The sequence below is a fragment of the Anser brachyrhynchus genome (assembly GCF_964034855.1).
Source record: "Anser brachyrhynchus genome assembly, chromosome: 5".
Lineage (NCBI taxonomy): Eukaryota > Metazoa > Chordata > Aves > Anseriformes > Anatidae > Anser > Anser brachyrhynchus.
In genome coordinates this window covers 31,939,924-31,957,938 of record NC_137699.1, presented here as the reverse complement: position 1 = coordinate 31,957,938, position 18,015 = coordinate 31,939,924, and the positions used below count along the sequence as shown (strand labels likewise).

The following is an 18,015-nucleotide window of genomic DNA, read 5'->3' as shown; positions in this document are numbered from 1 at the left end:
TAGAGGTAGAGGATTAAGAACATTTCTATTTGGAGACCTGATGGAGGAATGAGATGATGTGCTCAGAGATTTAAGGAAGACAGAGAACGGGGAGACATGAGAGAGCATGGTCAACTTTTCATCTACATAGAGCTGAATAAAAATATTCAGAATCTTAAAATAGTTGAGTTTGCTGATAATTTTCCCCTGCAGAGTAATTTAAATGACAAAGGCTAGCAGAACCATTGAACGCACAGGTCCCATGTTGGGAAACACGATCAACCTCTAGCTTGATTTGAGGTCACCATTTTTCCCCGAACTGTAGGAAATCACCCAGTGGCCAAGACTTTATTATTATTATTGAGGAAAAAATATATATGAATATACATATGTGTGTGTGTGTATCTTTGGATATAAGCAGTGATTAAAATACATTAAGGAAGAGCCATATAACTACTGAATTATGACATAATTATATCCTGTAAATTATTAATCAGATCACACATGGAGCTAATTACCAAGCAATCTGCAGAAATGGATATCTTTTTTTAAAATTGGCAAAAAACATCCACAGAAGCAGCAGAACAAAGGCCTATTTCCACTGGATTTCATCCTGCACCTCTCAACCTTCTGATCCTTCCTGTCATGGCAGGGAGCTTCTCCTCTCCCTCCTCTGCCACCCATGGTCTGGCCTGGCAGGAGGGGACGCAGCTCCACCAGGGGCTTCTTGCAGCTGCACGCCAGCTGGCTCAGAGGTGCCTCCCACAGTGGTGAGCAAAGTAACGTGAGCAGCTGTTTTCCCGGTGGGGAAACAATTCAGGCCCCAATAGGCAGCTCATTTTCATGAAAATTACAAGGACCTTTTATCTCAGAGGTTGCTCCTTATCTGTCAGATTCAAGTGAAATTTGCCAACGGGTTTGATGATTATCACACTGATGGGCCCACAATCTCACACACAAACACATCCACAAGAAGTGTGATCGCATGAGCTTTGTTGCCTTAAAAGTTGAGAATAAATCACATAAACTCAAAAGTCAACTGAATATACAAATGGTCTTAAAGAAAGATGAACCAGTTCCAAGTATTCTGGGAAATATCGACATCTAACCTTTCTGGAAGAAGCTGGTAAGTGAGAGATGGCAAGTGTTAGCAAATTTCAGTTTGCAGTTTGATGTCAGAAGACAGAAAGGCTGCTCTCCTTTAAGGGCACAAGTGTAAACGCATTACACTGTGGTTCAAACAGAAAAAATTATCCTCAGTGCAGAGAGGGTCATCCATGGAGCTCTGAATTTCTTTCCACCACCTTGCTAAGAAAAACAGACTGACAAGAAGCAGAGAAAAGCAGCCACAGCAATTAGGTTCACAGGCTGAAGAATATAAGAGGATGAGAAATATATATATCACAGAAATATATATTACAGTAATAGATACATCTATTATTGCAGCAGACTGTCCTTATTTGGCTAAAATGGTGGACATTTTCTAGTGTTGAAGGCAGAAGGGCCTCTGGGTGGTTCCCTGCTCCTGACAGAGGACATGAAGGCACCAGGTGCCTTGTGAAAGCGCTGGCAGAGACACACCATCCGGAGTTGACCCTCAGAGGGACTGGAGGCTGCCAACTTGGTGGTGGAGAGGCCGCCTGCCCCGTGCAGCAGCCTGGGGAAGCCCATCCTCACAGGCGGTGATCTGTCAGAAGTTCACCAGAACAGATCCCTTCCAATAAACTCACCAGTTCCTGACAGGAAACAGCGGAACATCAAAATGTTTTTATATTCCATGGTAACAGTGTATTGTGCGATTTTACTGAGCTCTAGCTCCCACAATTTGGCAAGATGAATTCCTGAACTATACACATGACAAGTGAGAAGAAAATAAGCAGAGCACCAGACTCTGGCTCTGCTCAGAAGGCAAGGAGCAGAGTAATTCCAGTGTATGCAGAGAAAACCATGAGAGCCTTAACTTGGTCTTTTGAACTCAGACAGCAGTGAGGTTGCAGTGGCAGACATGCCAGCGTGTTGTTGTCCAGAATTCCCAGAATATGTTTGTGCAGCCCACACTAAAGTGACAGCAGCCACTACCATACTGCTGCTGCTGCTCACCAAAAATTGCTGGGGCTACTGCCATATGTCCTGCCACAAATTTACTGCAGAGTAAACATAAGTCCTTGCAGGACTGGTTCAAGTAGCTTCCTGCGGCCACTGGCTGTGACATGGTTTTTTGGCTATTACATATGGTATCGCAATTTTGAAATACTTGTCATACACAAGCCATTGCAAAGTGCTAATGTTCTGGTGCAAGAGGTACAGAGCAGTGGGTGTTTGCTCTCATGCTAAAATGTTCATGCCTTGCCTTCTGCTTTCCTGCTAAACCTGAAGGGCTTGGTGAAATTGTGCCTCAGCGGTGTTTTGAAAGAAGCTGGACTTTTTTTGGTCTGCAAGGAAAACACTGGACTTAGGCCACAGACCAGTAGACGTGCTGAAGCTGAAAAAGTGTATGAAACAGGACCAGCACCACCTCACCTGGCAGAACTGAGCCTGAGGCTCATGCATAGGCAACTTCCGCGGACAAAGGAAAGAGGTATTGTTGACTGAAGACCCTGTGGTGGAGCTGTTCTGAGTGTCCTGTTGGCATTGATGATAAGACAGGTGGGGGAATGGCCTGCTGATTTGGCACCTGGTGGAACTGCAGTTCACCTGCTCTGTCAGCAGCACCAGGAACTGAAGGGTGCAAGTCTTAAAACAAGGTTTGATAGGCTGTAAGCCAACCTTTCTTCATGCCTAGGGCTATCTTAAGCTCTCACATTTATCACCATGGTAAAAACTTAGCTGGCCTTCTGCAAACTTGAAAATTTTGTTTTGTTTGCCTTTTTTTTTTTTTTTTAAGTTGAGGTAATTCCAAAGAAATAGTAAAAAAAATAAAAAAATAAAAAAAGCACTCAGGCTTGCTTTCATTACTTAGTTCATATGTGTCTGTCTTATGCTCTTCAGTCTACTCTGAAATTCTCACCTTTACTCTTCAAAAAAAAGGAAAAATAATAAAAGAGAAAAAGTGAAAAGCAGTAGAACATTATATGAATAGTTGTGAAATATCTCATCTATCTACTACACAACACAAAAATAAAATTTAATTTTGCTTCTGCATGCTACTGCACATTCCCTTACCCACCATCCCTCCAGTCTCTCGCACATAGCTATTTTTATGGTACCCTACATATGGATCACAAAATGAGATCTCCGCCCAAATAGAAAAACAAATACACTCTGCATCTTACTTTTACTTGGCTCTGGATCCTGAAGCAAAATGTTTCATTCCAGATTGGGTCTTTGCAGTTCTTGATGGTTTTGGTCCGGACAGTCTCAGAGGAAGCAGTAGGCAAGGACAGGCTTACATAGCAGTCAGTTTGACTAACTGTATTAAAAAAGATATATTGTAACTAACATATTACGATAAAAATCTTAGAACATAAGCTTATAGCACTGCATAGATGGTAAGCTGCAAAAAGGAGATACTGTTTTTATTACTTTTTCTAAACATTCTTACTCAACAACCCTCACTACTACTTGTTCTGTCAAGCAGGTTGAAGCTCTGGTCATTAATGGAGATTCAGAGAAGCTAATATCCTAATATATCGATACGTCCTAATATCCAATTATCCCAGTAAAAGGAACTGGTGAGGAAAAAAAAGAAAAAAAAAAGCGCTATTTCTATTTAACATATTGATATGTCCCCAGTTTGTTGAGACCCTGAAGTGAAGAGTATGGCAGGACTCACTCCCTCTGCACTCTTGTTCACTCTTACCAGCCCTCCAATTTGGAGCAAATCTGCTATCCTAGGTTCTGTACATTGCTCTGTACTCATGTTTAACACAACAGACATTTCTTTTGTCTGCTGGGCAACCACAGTTGTCTCTAATGTCTCCAACCTTTAGAACTCATTTTGTAATCACAGTAGCAGGTCATATTTGGTGTAATATGAGACAGTTTGGGACTATGGGATACATCCTGAGAGGCAGCGTGACCAAGCAGGTAACCTGCTGGAAAAGGTCTCATGACATGTTGGCTCCAATCCCAGCTCTGTTCCAGGCTGCTAGGTCATTGCAGGCAATTGCTTCCATTTAAATTAATCTTCTCTATCTGCATTTTCCCATCAATACAACAGTGATAATGATCATTTCCTCTTTTGTAACTTGCTTTGACATCCCATGATTAAAAGCATCACACACAAAAAATAACTACTATTATTATTACCAGATGACCCACAAGAAAAGAGCACCTTATCAGTAATTATGTTTTTCTTTCTCTGTCAGTCTTTGGTTCTCATTCCACACTTTCTTTAAACTTGTCGTATTACTCATGTGGCAATGAATAGGTATTGCTTAAAACAATTTCTGCAATCATGTTACATATGATTTATCTTTCAAGTCTTCTCATACAACCTGAATATGAAACATCTTCCAGTTTTTCAGCATGCATTTGATAGTTTCCACCTTACTGTCCACAGTGGAGAAGAAAAGACTTCACCATTACAAATACAGACCTCTATAATACTTGCAAGTAATATTAGGATAATTTAAACTCATTACTATAATTTTGAAATGCCAAATACATGTAATATACCTTTAGGTAACAATTTATTGGTTAAGGAGGTCATAAAAGCATTTTTTAGCTGTCTTCCCCACAATATTTTCTACAAGTCTTCCATTGATTTTTAATAAGTGAAAAAGAGAATATTAACTTTGAATAGGTACATCCTCAGGCAGTGCGAGAGGAGAAGGTATGTGTGTTTCTGAGAATTTGTTCACTTGTGGTCTGGGAAATCTCTTTGTCATACATACTAGATAAGAAATTTGTTTGAAAAGATGGGCTTTAGATAGTTTCTTTATCAAAGAAGCCAGTGCTACACTCTTGACCTACATCTAGATAGAGCTGTGTTGGGAACTTTCTTCAATCTGTCATCCTCTCTGAACACAGTAGACCTGTAGCAAAAGTTACTCCAGTCTTTAACAAGGCTGTTCACCATTAATAAGAGCAAAACAAACTCCCACAGCCTGATGATCTACACTAACACCGGCTCAGTTAGTAACCAGTAAGGCCTCAGTCTCAACATAGCCCAAGACAAGAATGCAGATAAAGACATTTGAATATGAAAACAAGCAATTACAACTAGATCACTGCATGAAAAATAACAAATGATGCCACAAAACTATACTGCTGTTGGACTTATCAGATAACTTACAAACACAATGTAGATTTATATAACTATAGGACCAGATCCCAAATACATAATGCTAGATGTACGTGCAGGAGACTGAAATGTCTGCATACACTCCCAGCCATGGACAAGAACAAGTGGATGCCCAGTGTCTTCCAGGTTCTAGCTCTCTTCCACTCACTTGCCACCTCAATCTTTAAAGACTTAACTGTGACCAATTATTGAAATGAAACATATCCAGATTGAAGAGGACTGTCTTCATCAGCCTAGCATATGAGAAAGAGCTGAAGGAATTGAGTTTGCTAATTCAACAACAAAGAATGACAAAGAAGAGGGTAACAATCAGTTATGGAATGTCCAAATGAGTGTAAAAAAAGAGGACAATGATCAGTGTCTCTGCATGGCAAGGTGGAAATAAACAAAAGATGTAGTAGGAAAACTGTTCCAGCTCTAAAAGTGCTCTAGGAAGCTCTATTGAGAGCCTTTTTATACATTTTCTATGATTCATTTCAGACAGTACTCCTACTCAGATAATTTATCAGAGACAGATAAAGTAAATTTGATCGTGCTTCAGGAGAAGAGGACCAGTCTAGGTGAACCTACAAATGTATCATATGGAATCAGGACTTGCTGCCACGTGATGCCCATGTTTATGCTGGAAGGCAATAAACAGAATAATCATGGCATGATTATTATATATATCAATTATATTACATGGAAACCAACTAACCAGTCTCCCTCCCAGACTTGACTGTCCGGGAAGGAAGTGATAGAGAAATCCTTATACTGTACACGAGCCCAAGTGAAAAATTCCCAGATAATATCTGGATGATGGAAGGCCTCATTATTTGCAAAACTACTGCAAATGTCAGTGACAATTTTATGATCCAAATTTTGAACATACAGGGCATAACATAGACAGAAATTACAGTTTGTTTTTAGTTTATTTCCTCATTAGGTCTTGATTAAAAGTTTATATCAAAGCAATGGTTCATCCTGATGTATATACTATGCTTTGGATGTGTACCATGTGCACAATGGTACAATCAAGTCTTCACATTATATATATATCTTTTCTACAAAGACGTCACTGTCAGCTTCTTTTACATCAAAGTAAACCACTGATAAACACACAGCATCCAGACTGTCTTTTATCATAGGACTACAACTAATCCCCTTTTCACTGTTAAACTAAATTAGTTCACACTTCTGGCTGGAATCCTCCAGTTTTCCCAACTGATCTAGGAGTTTACAGCAACTTTTCTATGAATAAGAATGAATGAAAACATTAAGAATATATATGACTTACAAAAAACATTTTCACCCTAAAACTTTTCTTTCTCCGTTTTCTTCTTGAACAGAAAGGGAACGTGGGAGAGAAATGTTGTAAAGATTAGGCCTAGATAAATAGAAGATGAATACCTTTGCCAGGCAGACATTCAAAAAGATTGTCAATTTAATAGCATAATAGGATATAAGCACCATCTCCGACATTTGTGAGCGAATCTTTCTTTTAAACTTCACTGGCTACTATTGCAGCACTACTTCATTGCCTCTTACTGAGGATACAGCAAGACAAATTACCTGGGAGGGAAGCCATAGACTCATGTGGAAACCCTCACGTGCCTTTTCAGTGATGCAGACTAGCACTGCCATGTAAAAAAACCACTCTTCTTTACATTGGCCTCCCACGTAATAGCAAATTACCTCAAGATTCTTGGCCATTATCTGTAAGGTAATCAATGGCCTCAATTCAGCAAAAAGTTTGGCTGAAGTTCCTCTCTGGAGAACATCACTGATAAAAGTCCTCAAGGGCAAGGTTTTCCCTGGCACTGCTTCAGGACAGGCCTCCACAGGGACTCTGACATCCCACAAGCCCTATCACATTGCTCTTCTAGCAAAAGGCTCACCTCAGCAGCATGCTTCATCTCATGCCTGTGAAGGAGCGCTAAGAGCACGCATACATAAAACAAAGCTGCTCTCTGCTCAGCATGTACGGGAAGGAGTGAATCACTGATTACAGTATCAGTCACATTGCTTAATGCACAACTGGATAATCTGCAGATACTGTTGTCTTGATGAAACCGGAGCAATAAGGACTGAATTAGAACAGATTCTACGGGATCTTTAATAGTACGTAAGAAAATCTGTTGGTAGTCAATGAAAAAGAAAAAAAAGTATTTTTCACATTAAAATACTGAAGGCAGGAAGTTGTACCTTCTTCTCCTCCTCAAAGGACTATCTCAAATATCTTGAAGCAAGTCCTGCAATGAGTAAATATGTGTATCAATCTTCACGTTCTTTATGAATTTCTCGGAATGTGCCACATAACAACTAATAGTACATCTGCTGATATTCTATTTGTGGTCACTGTTCAGTGTCAAAGTATACTTTGGTCTTAAATGCAATACACTACTGTGCAATAGTAAGCAGGATACAGAGTAAAAATATGATCATTATCAAAGATGGTCAAAAATGCCAAGGTACAATAACTTTTAAGAAGACGTGGGAGATGGTAAGCGTGGGAAAAGGCACTGCTCAGCTTAGCTTCATAAGGACTGAGAAGGCATTACACAACTCAGCCCAAAGAAATTTGTAAATACAGAATGCCTATTCAGAAATCAGAACACATATGGCATTGCTATTATCTGTTGATAACCCCTGAAGTTGCCTGCATATATTTGAAAGAAACTGAATGCTAGTCTTGTGCTGTGTTATTTATTAGCACAGCACTTCATGAAACATATCTCAGCTCTTGCACAGATGTCTATCCAAGTTTGCTGGAACTTTCCAAGCTCAAACATGAGCTTGTCATGTTTGAAACAAAGTCATGTTCTGAGCAGTGTGCCACAGCCTATAGCTCTGCAATCCAAGTGGCGGAGAAAGAATGAAGGGCCATGAAGCTCTGTATAGAACTGTGTCTTCTCAAAACACATGGTTTGGTTCTACATTGCTGCCATCATCACCTACTCATTCCAGCCTCTCTTCTCCACCCGAGCTTCTCCCTTGTTCATTTCCATTGCCTCCACCCTCTTCCAACCTGTTTTAAAACAGGTTTTGAGATTTAAAAAATTATAAAACATTTAAAAGCCCATTTCAACCATTCATTAGATAGGTATTTCCTCTAAACAATAGGATAGTGAAGTCTACTAAGAGCATGTAGTACCACCGAAGACTTTTATAAGATCATCCCTGTTCAGTGAAAGACAACAGCTGCAGTACCACTTGTGCTGGTACAGTATTAGAGCGTGATAGCTGCTCCCAGCTTTCGCCTTTGAGACAGGGATGAGCCTAACACTTTTATCAAAGTTGACTCCTTTCACCAGTCCTTCAGACTCTAAACTGTTTATCCTCCTAATGCCCCTGCAAGGTGCCTAATACCCATTCTGCAGTCCTTACTTTAGAGATGAGGAACTAAGGTTCTGAGTAAAAACACCTTTTCCAAGGTTACACCACAAGTCTACAGCAAGTCATGAGGGAACATTGTATGTAATCACCTTTAACCACCAAAACAGCTTTCTATTCTTGCACACAGAAGGTACACAGAAGTCAGCATGGCTACAGGAAGATGCATGTGTGCTTACATAAAACCCATTGATACCTAGCAGTAGGCATTTCCACCTGCAAGGAGGTGCCCTGATCAGGATTCCTAAACAAATAACATTTTAGCCACCTCCTTGACTGTACATGTATATATGTATACATGTATATGTACATGTATATACAGTACACTCCATCTTGGTGTTTCTACCAACAATTCACTAAGGGTCTGAGAAACAGGAAAGGGAAAGGCCTAGAAATAGTCTTCTGGACTAGAAAATAAACAATATGTGTGATCAGAGGGAAACTGGTTTTTGCACATAGATGGTAGCTGTGAACTGAAGAAGAGTGGGAGCAGAGTTGGATGATGAGTGAAAGAAAACAATGGGAAGATTTAATAGAAGGGAACAGAGGTTGTTAACAACTGCAACTGTAAAGTTGATTCAGACAATATTCATTAAGATCACCCATCCATTTGTTCTTCATATTATTAACCGTGGCTGTTACTTTTCTATGAGAAACATCGGTCAGGACCAGAGCTCCATTTTGCCAGGTGCAACTAGTAGTTATGCAATTAGACCTTGATCCTGATCTGAACAGCTTTCAATTACAGTAAGAAAAGCCTTGCTTCGGGTATGACATCACAGGGAGGAGTTTCTGGTGATCAGCAATTGCTTCTTTTGTGTGTTTTTATTTCAGTTTCTTAACTAATTAGGAAATCACTGTTTACAAGCCTTGTTGCAACTTTGTAGTTATCTACATAACTATTTCTCTGTCTTTGTTCATGTACAAGCATTGACCCATTGTCAAGCATTTCTCTTAGGCTGCCTTTAGGATTTCTCTCAATACAAACACAGCCCTCCTGAGGGGCTAGTAGCATAAGGAACCTATATGAGATGTCTTACAGGGGCAGCAATGCTCTTAATCATAGGACCATGTTTGAGGATTTCCCTCAACCACAGCAAAAGTCAGTGACAACATTCATTTTAACAGAAGACTGATTTCACCCTAAGGCATTAGTGCTGGCTGGCTCACACTATCTGTCTGCCTGCCTCACACTACAGCCGCTGCTGGCCCCTCGCACTCATACTACAGGCAGTGGAAAGGGTAAGAAGCAGCGTATGCAGCTTGTTTAGCATGTCTTCAGTCATTCCTTTTCCTATCAAAGTTTATTTTGGACAACAGAGCAACTAAAGTCTCACTATGGTGGTTTACCCAGGATTTAGATGATATGTGGAAAAAATAGTAACACTGCCTTTCAACTTTTAAAATCAATGATCAGTGCAGTATTATGAGTTTGTTACTGAAATGACACAGCAACAAGACACAGATTTAGCACTATAGCAAGATATAAAGACAAGTTTCATAATTTATCTAATGAAAACACTAATTTAGAATTAGGCTGTCACTTTAAAAATAAAAAATAAAAAAATGTATCACTTGGGCATTTCAGGAAACACTTTCTGGAACCTTGGACTTCGCTAAATGCAAAGTAGGGCAAGATGGTCTAGCAAATAGCCTCACTGAAAACAAGATCAACAATGAGGAATTTTCACAGTATGGGTCTAATTCTTGTTAGGTTGAAATGCAGTTGTACTTGGCTTGCAGCGAAGTCTTTCCAGAAAGAAATTCTTACATGTTAGAAATGCAGAGTCCTGCACAGAGGTGGCTTCAAAGGGGGCTGTGAAGAAATGAATGTGGGGACATGAGGATGAAGGCTCAGCTCTCTCTTTTAGAGATCTTGGCTGGTGGATCAGCCCTTGACAAACAAGACTTTTGCAACAACTGATCTCTTCCCACACATGGTGGTAGCTTCTGAAAGCCAAGCTCCACCACACCAACTGACAGAAAAAAACAAGGGAAGGTCACAGGAAGCCACTGGATGGAAGAACAAATTCAAGGCCTTTCAGTAGCAAAAGCCAAACTGAGTTTGCCACTGCAAAGATGAGCATTTAAATAGTAGCAAAGGTTTTTGTGACAAGGAAACCAGAATCTGGACAAAAATTGTTGTTGGTACATAAAGATTACATTGGCTCAAGAAGAGACTAGAAGAGTGGCTGCATTCACAGACATGCCGTTTGGCCTGGGATAGCACCACATCTGAAGTGCTTGGAGGATGAGAGAACACTACACTGTTTCACCTTACCCTCATCCTCCTCCCCAGGCAGGTGCCTTTGGCTGCTCTCAGACTTCAGCAGGAGAGACCTTTGGTCTGATCCAGTGCAGCCATTCCTGTCCCTTGTGCACTTTGATGGGAACACAGGAATGTGGAGAGGCCATGGGCCTTGGCCTGTGACTCCTGTACCTGGTGGTTCCTGCTGGCTACAGTTCACAGCTAACTCTTCTCCCAACAGCAGCAGCAAGGCTGGCTCTTCTCTGCCAGGAGAAAACAGCCATGGCCATATATCTGCCCGTAGGAATGTGTCACAGCTCCCTGTTTTGCCTGTGCCTCAAGCCACCCTGTTTGGATGACGGGTGTTCAGACTTTGGGCAATTAAACACATTTGTCCACACACTATCATGTACAGCTGCAGAGAAATAGCACCATCCAGACAGTGAATCCAGATTCTGCTGGAGCAGCGGGTACATTTGTGACAGCCACAAAGCTTTCACGGTTTAAAAACAAGAGACAGCTGCAGCTGTGCAGCTGTTAATGCTAAGTTGTCTGCCAGTTCTGGAATAAATGCAAGGGTGCAATTGTCTTTGTGTGAGAAAGAACCCTAAATAATATGTAGAAAAGGCCTTTTCAGGCCAGCCAGAAAATATCAGAATTTCTCTAGAAGGCATTTCTGCTGCCCAAGCAAGGCAAATAAGATTAAAAAAAATAATAATAATGTCCATAACTATTTAATGCAATATAAGCACCCCAAAGAATACTACTGAATCAGGAGCCAGACCTTGTGAGACACAGATCTCTCGGGAGATCTGTGGGAGAGTGGTGTGGTGAAAAGCATGCCTTAGTGTTTCTCCTGTCCAGAAGCATCTGCTGTAGGCCACTTCTGAGGACTACAGAACCAGATGAACCTTTGGACTGGTCTGGTATGACCATTATTACAACTTTTTATAGAAAAACTTTAGCTAAACTCAAATACGCCCAGAAATCGGGACACCATTGTCTTGGGAATTATGTGGACTACTTAGATTGTAGTTGCCTGATATCCTACATATGTTGGAGCAAATTCTTCTGATTCATGAGTAAGCCTTACTCATATCAGATTTCAACACACATTAGTAGCCTAATTCTTGTTATTATGCTCACACCACATACAGATACGACCTTTTGTTTGACACAAAAGAAAAAAGCTAGGAGATCATGATCATAGCTTATTGACATAGATATCCTGTAATATAAAAACAAATCCTCTATTATACAACTTGTGCAAGATCTAAGGAGGCAAAGATGCTGTCGATAGCAGCTCCTCTGCACAAAGGAGGACACTGGCTCTCCTTTAGCTGCACAGTGCCACAGAGCAAGAAAAGCAAAGCATACTTGTCTTTGACACACGGTCTTCCAAAAGCTACAGTTTGGCCTAATCCGAATGACTCCATCAAAGCACAGATAGGTTTTGCAACTTAAACTATTTCTGTTCCCTCTTTCAACTCTGTCAGCAACTCCCTCTCTCTTAACAACTTTAAATTATACAAAAATAGTAAATAAAACAAATAACTGTGAATGGGAAATATAGCCACTGTTCTCTGCTTTTTCTAAAATATGTTTTGTTTGAAATGTTTCAAATACTTACAAATATGTGAGTAAATTCGTGAATCACATGAGAAATGCATTCCCACAAAAAGTATTTTCCAAAATAATAACTGAACAAAGACTAATCCTAAGCCTGAAATTATTTGTAATTTTATTTAGAGATGCTAGTGTTAGTCTTTTGGATCTATAATGTAAAGAAAAAATATATATATATTAGTCGGTTTCAATTTGCTTTTTAACAGTGAATAATTTATCATTTATTGACCTTTAACAGCATACACTAGCCTTTTAAAATGGTGAGCAAAACCTTTGAGGTCAGTCCAATATTTTTCAGAAAGCCATGTGGTCTCCATGGAGGCAATTATTCTTGCTGAGTTCACTTGGGTTTGCTTACTACATAAAGGTACACATTCACTTCCTTCCCACTGCATTCCTGCCTTGTGTTTTCTCTCTGAGACAGATATTTGAGTTGTCCCATCAGCTTGGTTTGTCCTACATGAGTAACCACTGAGATTTTCTCTTTTCCACTCTCACCCACTACACCAAGCCCCCAGAAACATTTCAGTCATATTGTTTTTGCCTTGCAAGTCTGGTATTTCAAATACATTCCAGTAAACCGTTCCCAGAAAAAGTTGTTTGACAATAAGCTATATAACGCCTTTTTTTTTTTTCTTTTTTAAAAATCAGATATAGAAATATAGATGTGCCTGAATGTACTTCTACTGCCTGCAAAAGATGGACAGGTGATAGCAGAACTCCACATATTACCCCACAGCCTGTAGCAGCCACTCATCATCAGTGCTGGCATTTTCATCCAGAAGCAGAGGCACAGCCTGCATCACAGCACGTCAGAAACTGTAACTGACACTTACTTGTTAGCAGTTAAGACACTTCACAGAATACCACGGTTGACTTTTGGTATTTCCATTAAGAGTAACACTTCTATAAACTGAAAGGTATTGTTTATAAAAGAGTGTGTTCTAAGAATAGCACATATTCAAATATGGAACAATATCTGAAACCATGGTGACGCTTTGTACACAGATACATGTTACAGTGTTCAGTTATCCTCACTGCTTTCAGAATTGAACTACTGGGAAGTGCAAAGAAAAACTGTGATACTCACAGAGATCTGCCTTTCTCAGATTTCTCATCCTTATGATTTTCACAGAGAGGGAGCTGCACGGACATTCTTCACTCTGCAGGAACATGACAAAACAATTACTCGCATAAACATTAGATTGTTTATGCTTCATAAATCATGTCCTCCCGTAAATGTTTGTTGCAATTTTCAACACCATGCGACAAAATAGGAAGACTAGTTCTCCTGCCGTCTATCACTAAGAGGTCTTTAACTTTACTCTTTCTCATGAGGCTCTTTTAATGGTTAAGGGCAAGGGGGAAGAGCAGAGAGGATGAGGGGCCCCATTCCATGCTTTGAACACGTCTCCCACATGAAGACCATTGCAAGATTCTGTTCATTACTCTCCCCTCTTTTTGAAAAGATAAACCTATAGATTTGTAGGGTTTCTTTAGCCAGTTTACATTTTCACTCTGTTTATTTGTTAAGCCATGGAGGTCCCACACTGGAGGTCTCTGAGCCCTTCACTGGTTTCAATGAACTCTTTTGCTAACACATATCCCTGTTATGCAGAAATGCTCCGTAATTTCCATTTTACAGCTAGTGAAGATGGGCACAGAATGATTAAATAACTCATTTATAGTCAGAGAGCAAGTTAATTTCAGAGCTGAGGAGAGGACAGAGCATGAGACTTTCTGGAGCCCAACAGAGAGTTTTGGGGCTTCCCCTGCCTACGTTCCACCAAAAGAGAAGAGAAAAAATAAATAAATTCACAGACCAAGATTTTCTTGGGTGTCAGCCATGCACAAATGTCAAACTAGTTCTATCTTTGTGTCCATGATTAACTACTGTTGTTAGTCTGTGTCTCTCCTATGTAAACCACTACCAGGTGGTTGCTAGCACAGCTACATAGGCACAGCAAACGACAATACTCATAGCTGACAAATGCTGCACTGAGAAAGATCCCAACACGCTTGCATCAAATCACAGTTTCAGCCCAGGTCCTCAGCAAACTTCTGTGAGAAACCTCAGACTTCTTCCCAGCCCCTGCATGGGTCATCCAATGCAGCTGAACTTCTCTCCACCACCAAAAATGCCTCCGCAGGGATGTTAGTACCGGCAAAGCCGTCAGTCTGCCTGACGTAAGTAAATACATGCAGAAAGTTGGACTAACAGCTCCTGAATCCTATTCTAGGCACTAGAATCCCAGTCACAAACCCACCCCAGGTCATGTTCAGCTTCTAATGAATTTTGGTCTGAATTTCTTACCTCACGAGCACTCCAGTAGGATCCCATTGTGCTCCCAGCTGCATACAAGTCAGATACAGGTGTCACGTTAGTGTTAGAGGCAACAGCTGGCAGTGACTCATGAAGTACCTCTGCAAACTTTAAGGAGGCACCTGTTGAGCACCAAGTGGCTTATCTCTGCCCCACCTTCTTTATTGCCTGAAAGGGAAAGTATGAAGAGAGAAGGGGAGGGAATTTGCTGAGTTTATTTGATAGCTAAACACCACAGGTGTGTGTTGGAGGAAGGCTGTACACACCAAGATGCTTAGAGCTATTAGCAAATCGAGATTAAGGAGTGATAGTGTACAGCACTTGCATAGATACCTATGACCTGGCAGTCTAACAATGCACAAATCAGAGAAGATAGCAGTAGATATGTGTAGGCTGAAGGAAAACAGCAGCTCAACAGTAATTCAATCAAAAGTCAAAGGCATTGTGGACAAAACTTTTAAAGATTCTGCATTTCAACCAGATTTTATTTACTTTCCTAGGGTAGAGTTACATGCTGGTAGATTTTTCCCCGCTTTCATGTGTGTACTTGTTCAGTTTGATTATATGTTTTCCTTCTTTCAGGACTCACAAACAAGCAAAAAAAAAAAAAAGTAAAAAAAAAGTAAACCAAGACAAAAAGAACACATTTTCCTCCAAATTTGGGCATACATTCATTCATCTTAAATGCTAATGTCTAGTTGTTTTCAACACGATGCAGTGTAATTAAATTGATATAAAAATGACAACTTTTTTTTCTTTTTTTCTGGCAGAAAACTGCAACAGCAGATATGCAGGTGCATAGCCCTTCCATGTATCCCGCTACTGACATGCCTAGATATCTGGTATGAAATCACGATTTGAGGTCTGCTGGAGCTGATGCTGTATTCTCACAAAATGGTGGTAGTACCCATCACCTGTGTTCCCCTTCTACACGCATCAGGAAAATGCACAACAAAAAACCTCAATCCTGTACAACATTCCACCAAAAGCATTCTGTGTGGTAAGAGATCTTCAGCATTGTAATAACATTCCTTAAATCCTAATTTCTTCTATTGGCCTGTCTGCAACAGTCATTCCCAAAATCAAATCATCCTACTTTGTACAGTACTAAATAAGCATTACCAAGCTCAATAATCAGGTAAACCAAGTAAATGCACGAAAAGGTGCTGAATCAGACAAGCAGCCTTGGCTGTTTGTTCAAAGCTGAGAAACTTGATCAGGAAGTGGGTAAGCCTGGACTGTTTTGTTAGCTTCTGCAGTGGCTGAGCTGTTGTCTCCTGAGCCTTCCCCTGGGAAAGTCTGACTTGAATAGTTCAAGGAAAGAAAAACTCTGGGCCAGTCTCCAGGCCTCTATCCCCTCCTCCAGAGGATCTCTTAAATTCAGTGGAAGTGCCCCCCACAGTAAGCACTGGAGAGCATAGATGGAGCTTGAGGGATCCCATCCTAGACACTGGCTAGCAAGTGCCTCTGCTAGAAGAGGGCCTAGTGGTAAGGCCCAGGACAGGTACCTGGGACACATCTAGCGTGAGCCTACAGAACAGGAAAAATCCAGTAACAGAAAACACAATGACAATGTCCAAGAAACTACTGTTTCTGTTTTGGGTCACGTTTTCTGATATTTTAGGGTACATCTCAAATTCCGTTAATAGACATGCAGAAGGTGTAGCAGGCTGTAGGAGGTACCCTTAGGTCCATTTTCTAAGGAATGTGTATTTTCTAACTAGCCTGAGGCTGGTAAAACCAGGAAGGAGCAGGTGCTCACCATTTACCATCAAAATTTCCTGAGGTAAAATCAAGCAGAGTATCTAACAGGGTAAACTTCTAACAAAAGAAAAAAAAAAAAAGGCAACAGCTGAAAAATGAAATTGAACCAGGGTACCCCAGGAGCCCACAGACTTGACAAAGCTGATACAACACTCAGATCTTTGCAGTAACAGGACAACTCTCACAAACATGATGAGACCCTCCCTGGTAGGCACTGAAGATTCAAACATGATGCCCATTTTGACAGTTTGGGTTCCTTATTTTGAGCTTATCAGTGGCTTTTTAGACAGAACATCAGACAGGATTTAAGATAAGGGTGAAAATATCTACATGTCTTGCTGGTAAATGCGTGTAGAGAAAAGCCTCTTCTATAGCTCTTGCCTATTTCTTTTAGGCCAGGCTACACAAAGAGGTAAGAGACTCTCCTGACTCTCATCCTGGCTGGTCAGCTGCCAGCTACTGTCTGTTTCACAACCCTTTTGTGGGTCTAGGACCAAAATAACCAGCTCCAATTCTAGAAAAGACTAAAGACCAATTATCTTTCCCCAGTAATTTGCCTCTGAGGAAAAATTCATATCAAAAACAAACTACACTTCCCTCTATAGTGGTCTTTTCTTGACTGTTGTGTGTTTCAGTAGATTCCTTTCTCTGAGCAGCTGAGCTTTTTTTTTTTTTTTAAGCAAAACAGTTAATATTTTTTTTTTCATAATATCTAAACAACTGCCCAAAGGGGGGAGAGGATTTACTTATGAAATTTCTTGTTAGCTGAAGTGGAAGAAATATAAGATATTTATTCTCTTATATATAAACACGCATGTGCAGTGATGGTTGATCAACATCCATGATTTGGCAGACAAGCTCTCACTTCTTTGGAATGACACACAACCATTTCCTGTTCCTGTTACAAACTGGTCTCCTGGACAGCTTGAAGAGGAGTGCTGCTTTTTGTTTATGGATTGCTCGTCAGGTTGCCTTCATCATGTGTGTACGCACATCATTTAGTGCATTCCCAGGAAATGCTTTGGACACCTCTTCATCTGTTCTTTGGTAATCGCGGTGGTTGTTTGAGAGCTGTTACATTTTTGTGTGTGCTTAAATCAGCTTTTCCCCCTCAGCCACTGTACTTCAATACACTTGTCAAATAACTAGGTTACTCTGTGACAATTGTATCTTAATTTGTACTTGCAGATGTACTTTACATTTTATGGCTGTTTAACAATTGTGATGCAGTGAACAGAATATTGTTATCTTATTCCATTTCAATGGTGTGACTGTGTGGATGCAATTATCATACACCTTGCAATCCCCCTCACATACTACTTGTTTTGGTAATATTTCATCTCACTACATTGAACAAGTTCCAGATGATGCTGAAGCAAAATCACTTTTCAGGGAGGTAACTGCAGTACACGCATGTGACCCAAGACAGAACAACTGATTGTCAGAGAAAATGGCAGT

The 18,015-nt window shown here is 40.4% G+C and overlaps 1 protein-coding gene across 5 annotated transcripts in view; it reads right to left on the bottom strand.

Annotated features, from left to right (window-relative positions):
- The window catches only part of LOC308196179 (cytosolic phospholipase A2 epsilon-like), a 30,883-nt gene extending 15,929 nt beyond the window's left edge, over nt 1–14,954 (bottom strand). For 2 of the 5 annotated variants that reach the window (XM_080594854.1, XM_080594858.1), the window contains exons 1-3: nt 14,633–14,686; nt 13,561–13,633; nt 3,252–3,388 (exon numbers count right to left, since the gene is read on the bottom strand). In XM_080594854.1, the coding sequence (XP_080450980.1) occupies nt 3,252–3,388; nt 13,561–13,633; nt 14,633–14,671 (249 nt within the window). In that variant the 5' untranslated portion in view covers nt 14,672–14,686. Of the gene's footprint in view, nt 1–3,251; nt 3,389–13,560; nt 13,634–14,293; nt 14,419–14,632; nt 14,687–14,737; nt 14,759–14,784 lie in introns of those variants that run through there. The other 3 variants (XM_080594855.1, XM_080594856.1, XM_080594857.1) reach the window with 3 other exon arrangements.
- Between the last annotated feature and the right edge of the window lie 3,061 nt (nt 14,955–18,015).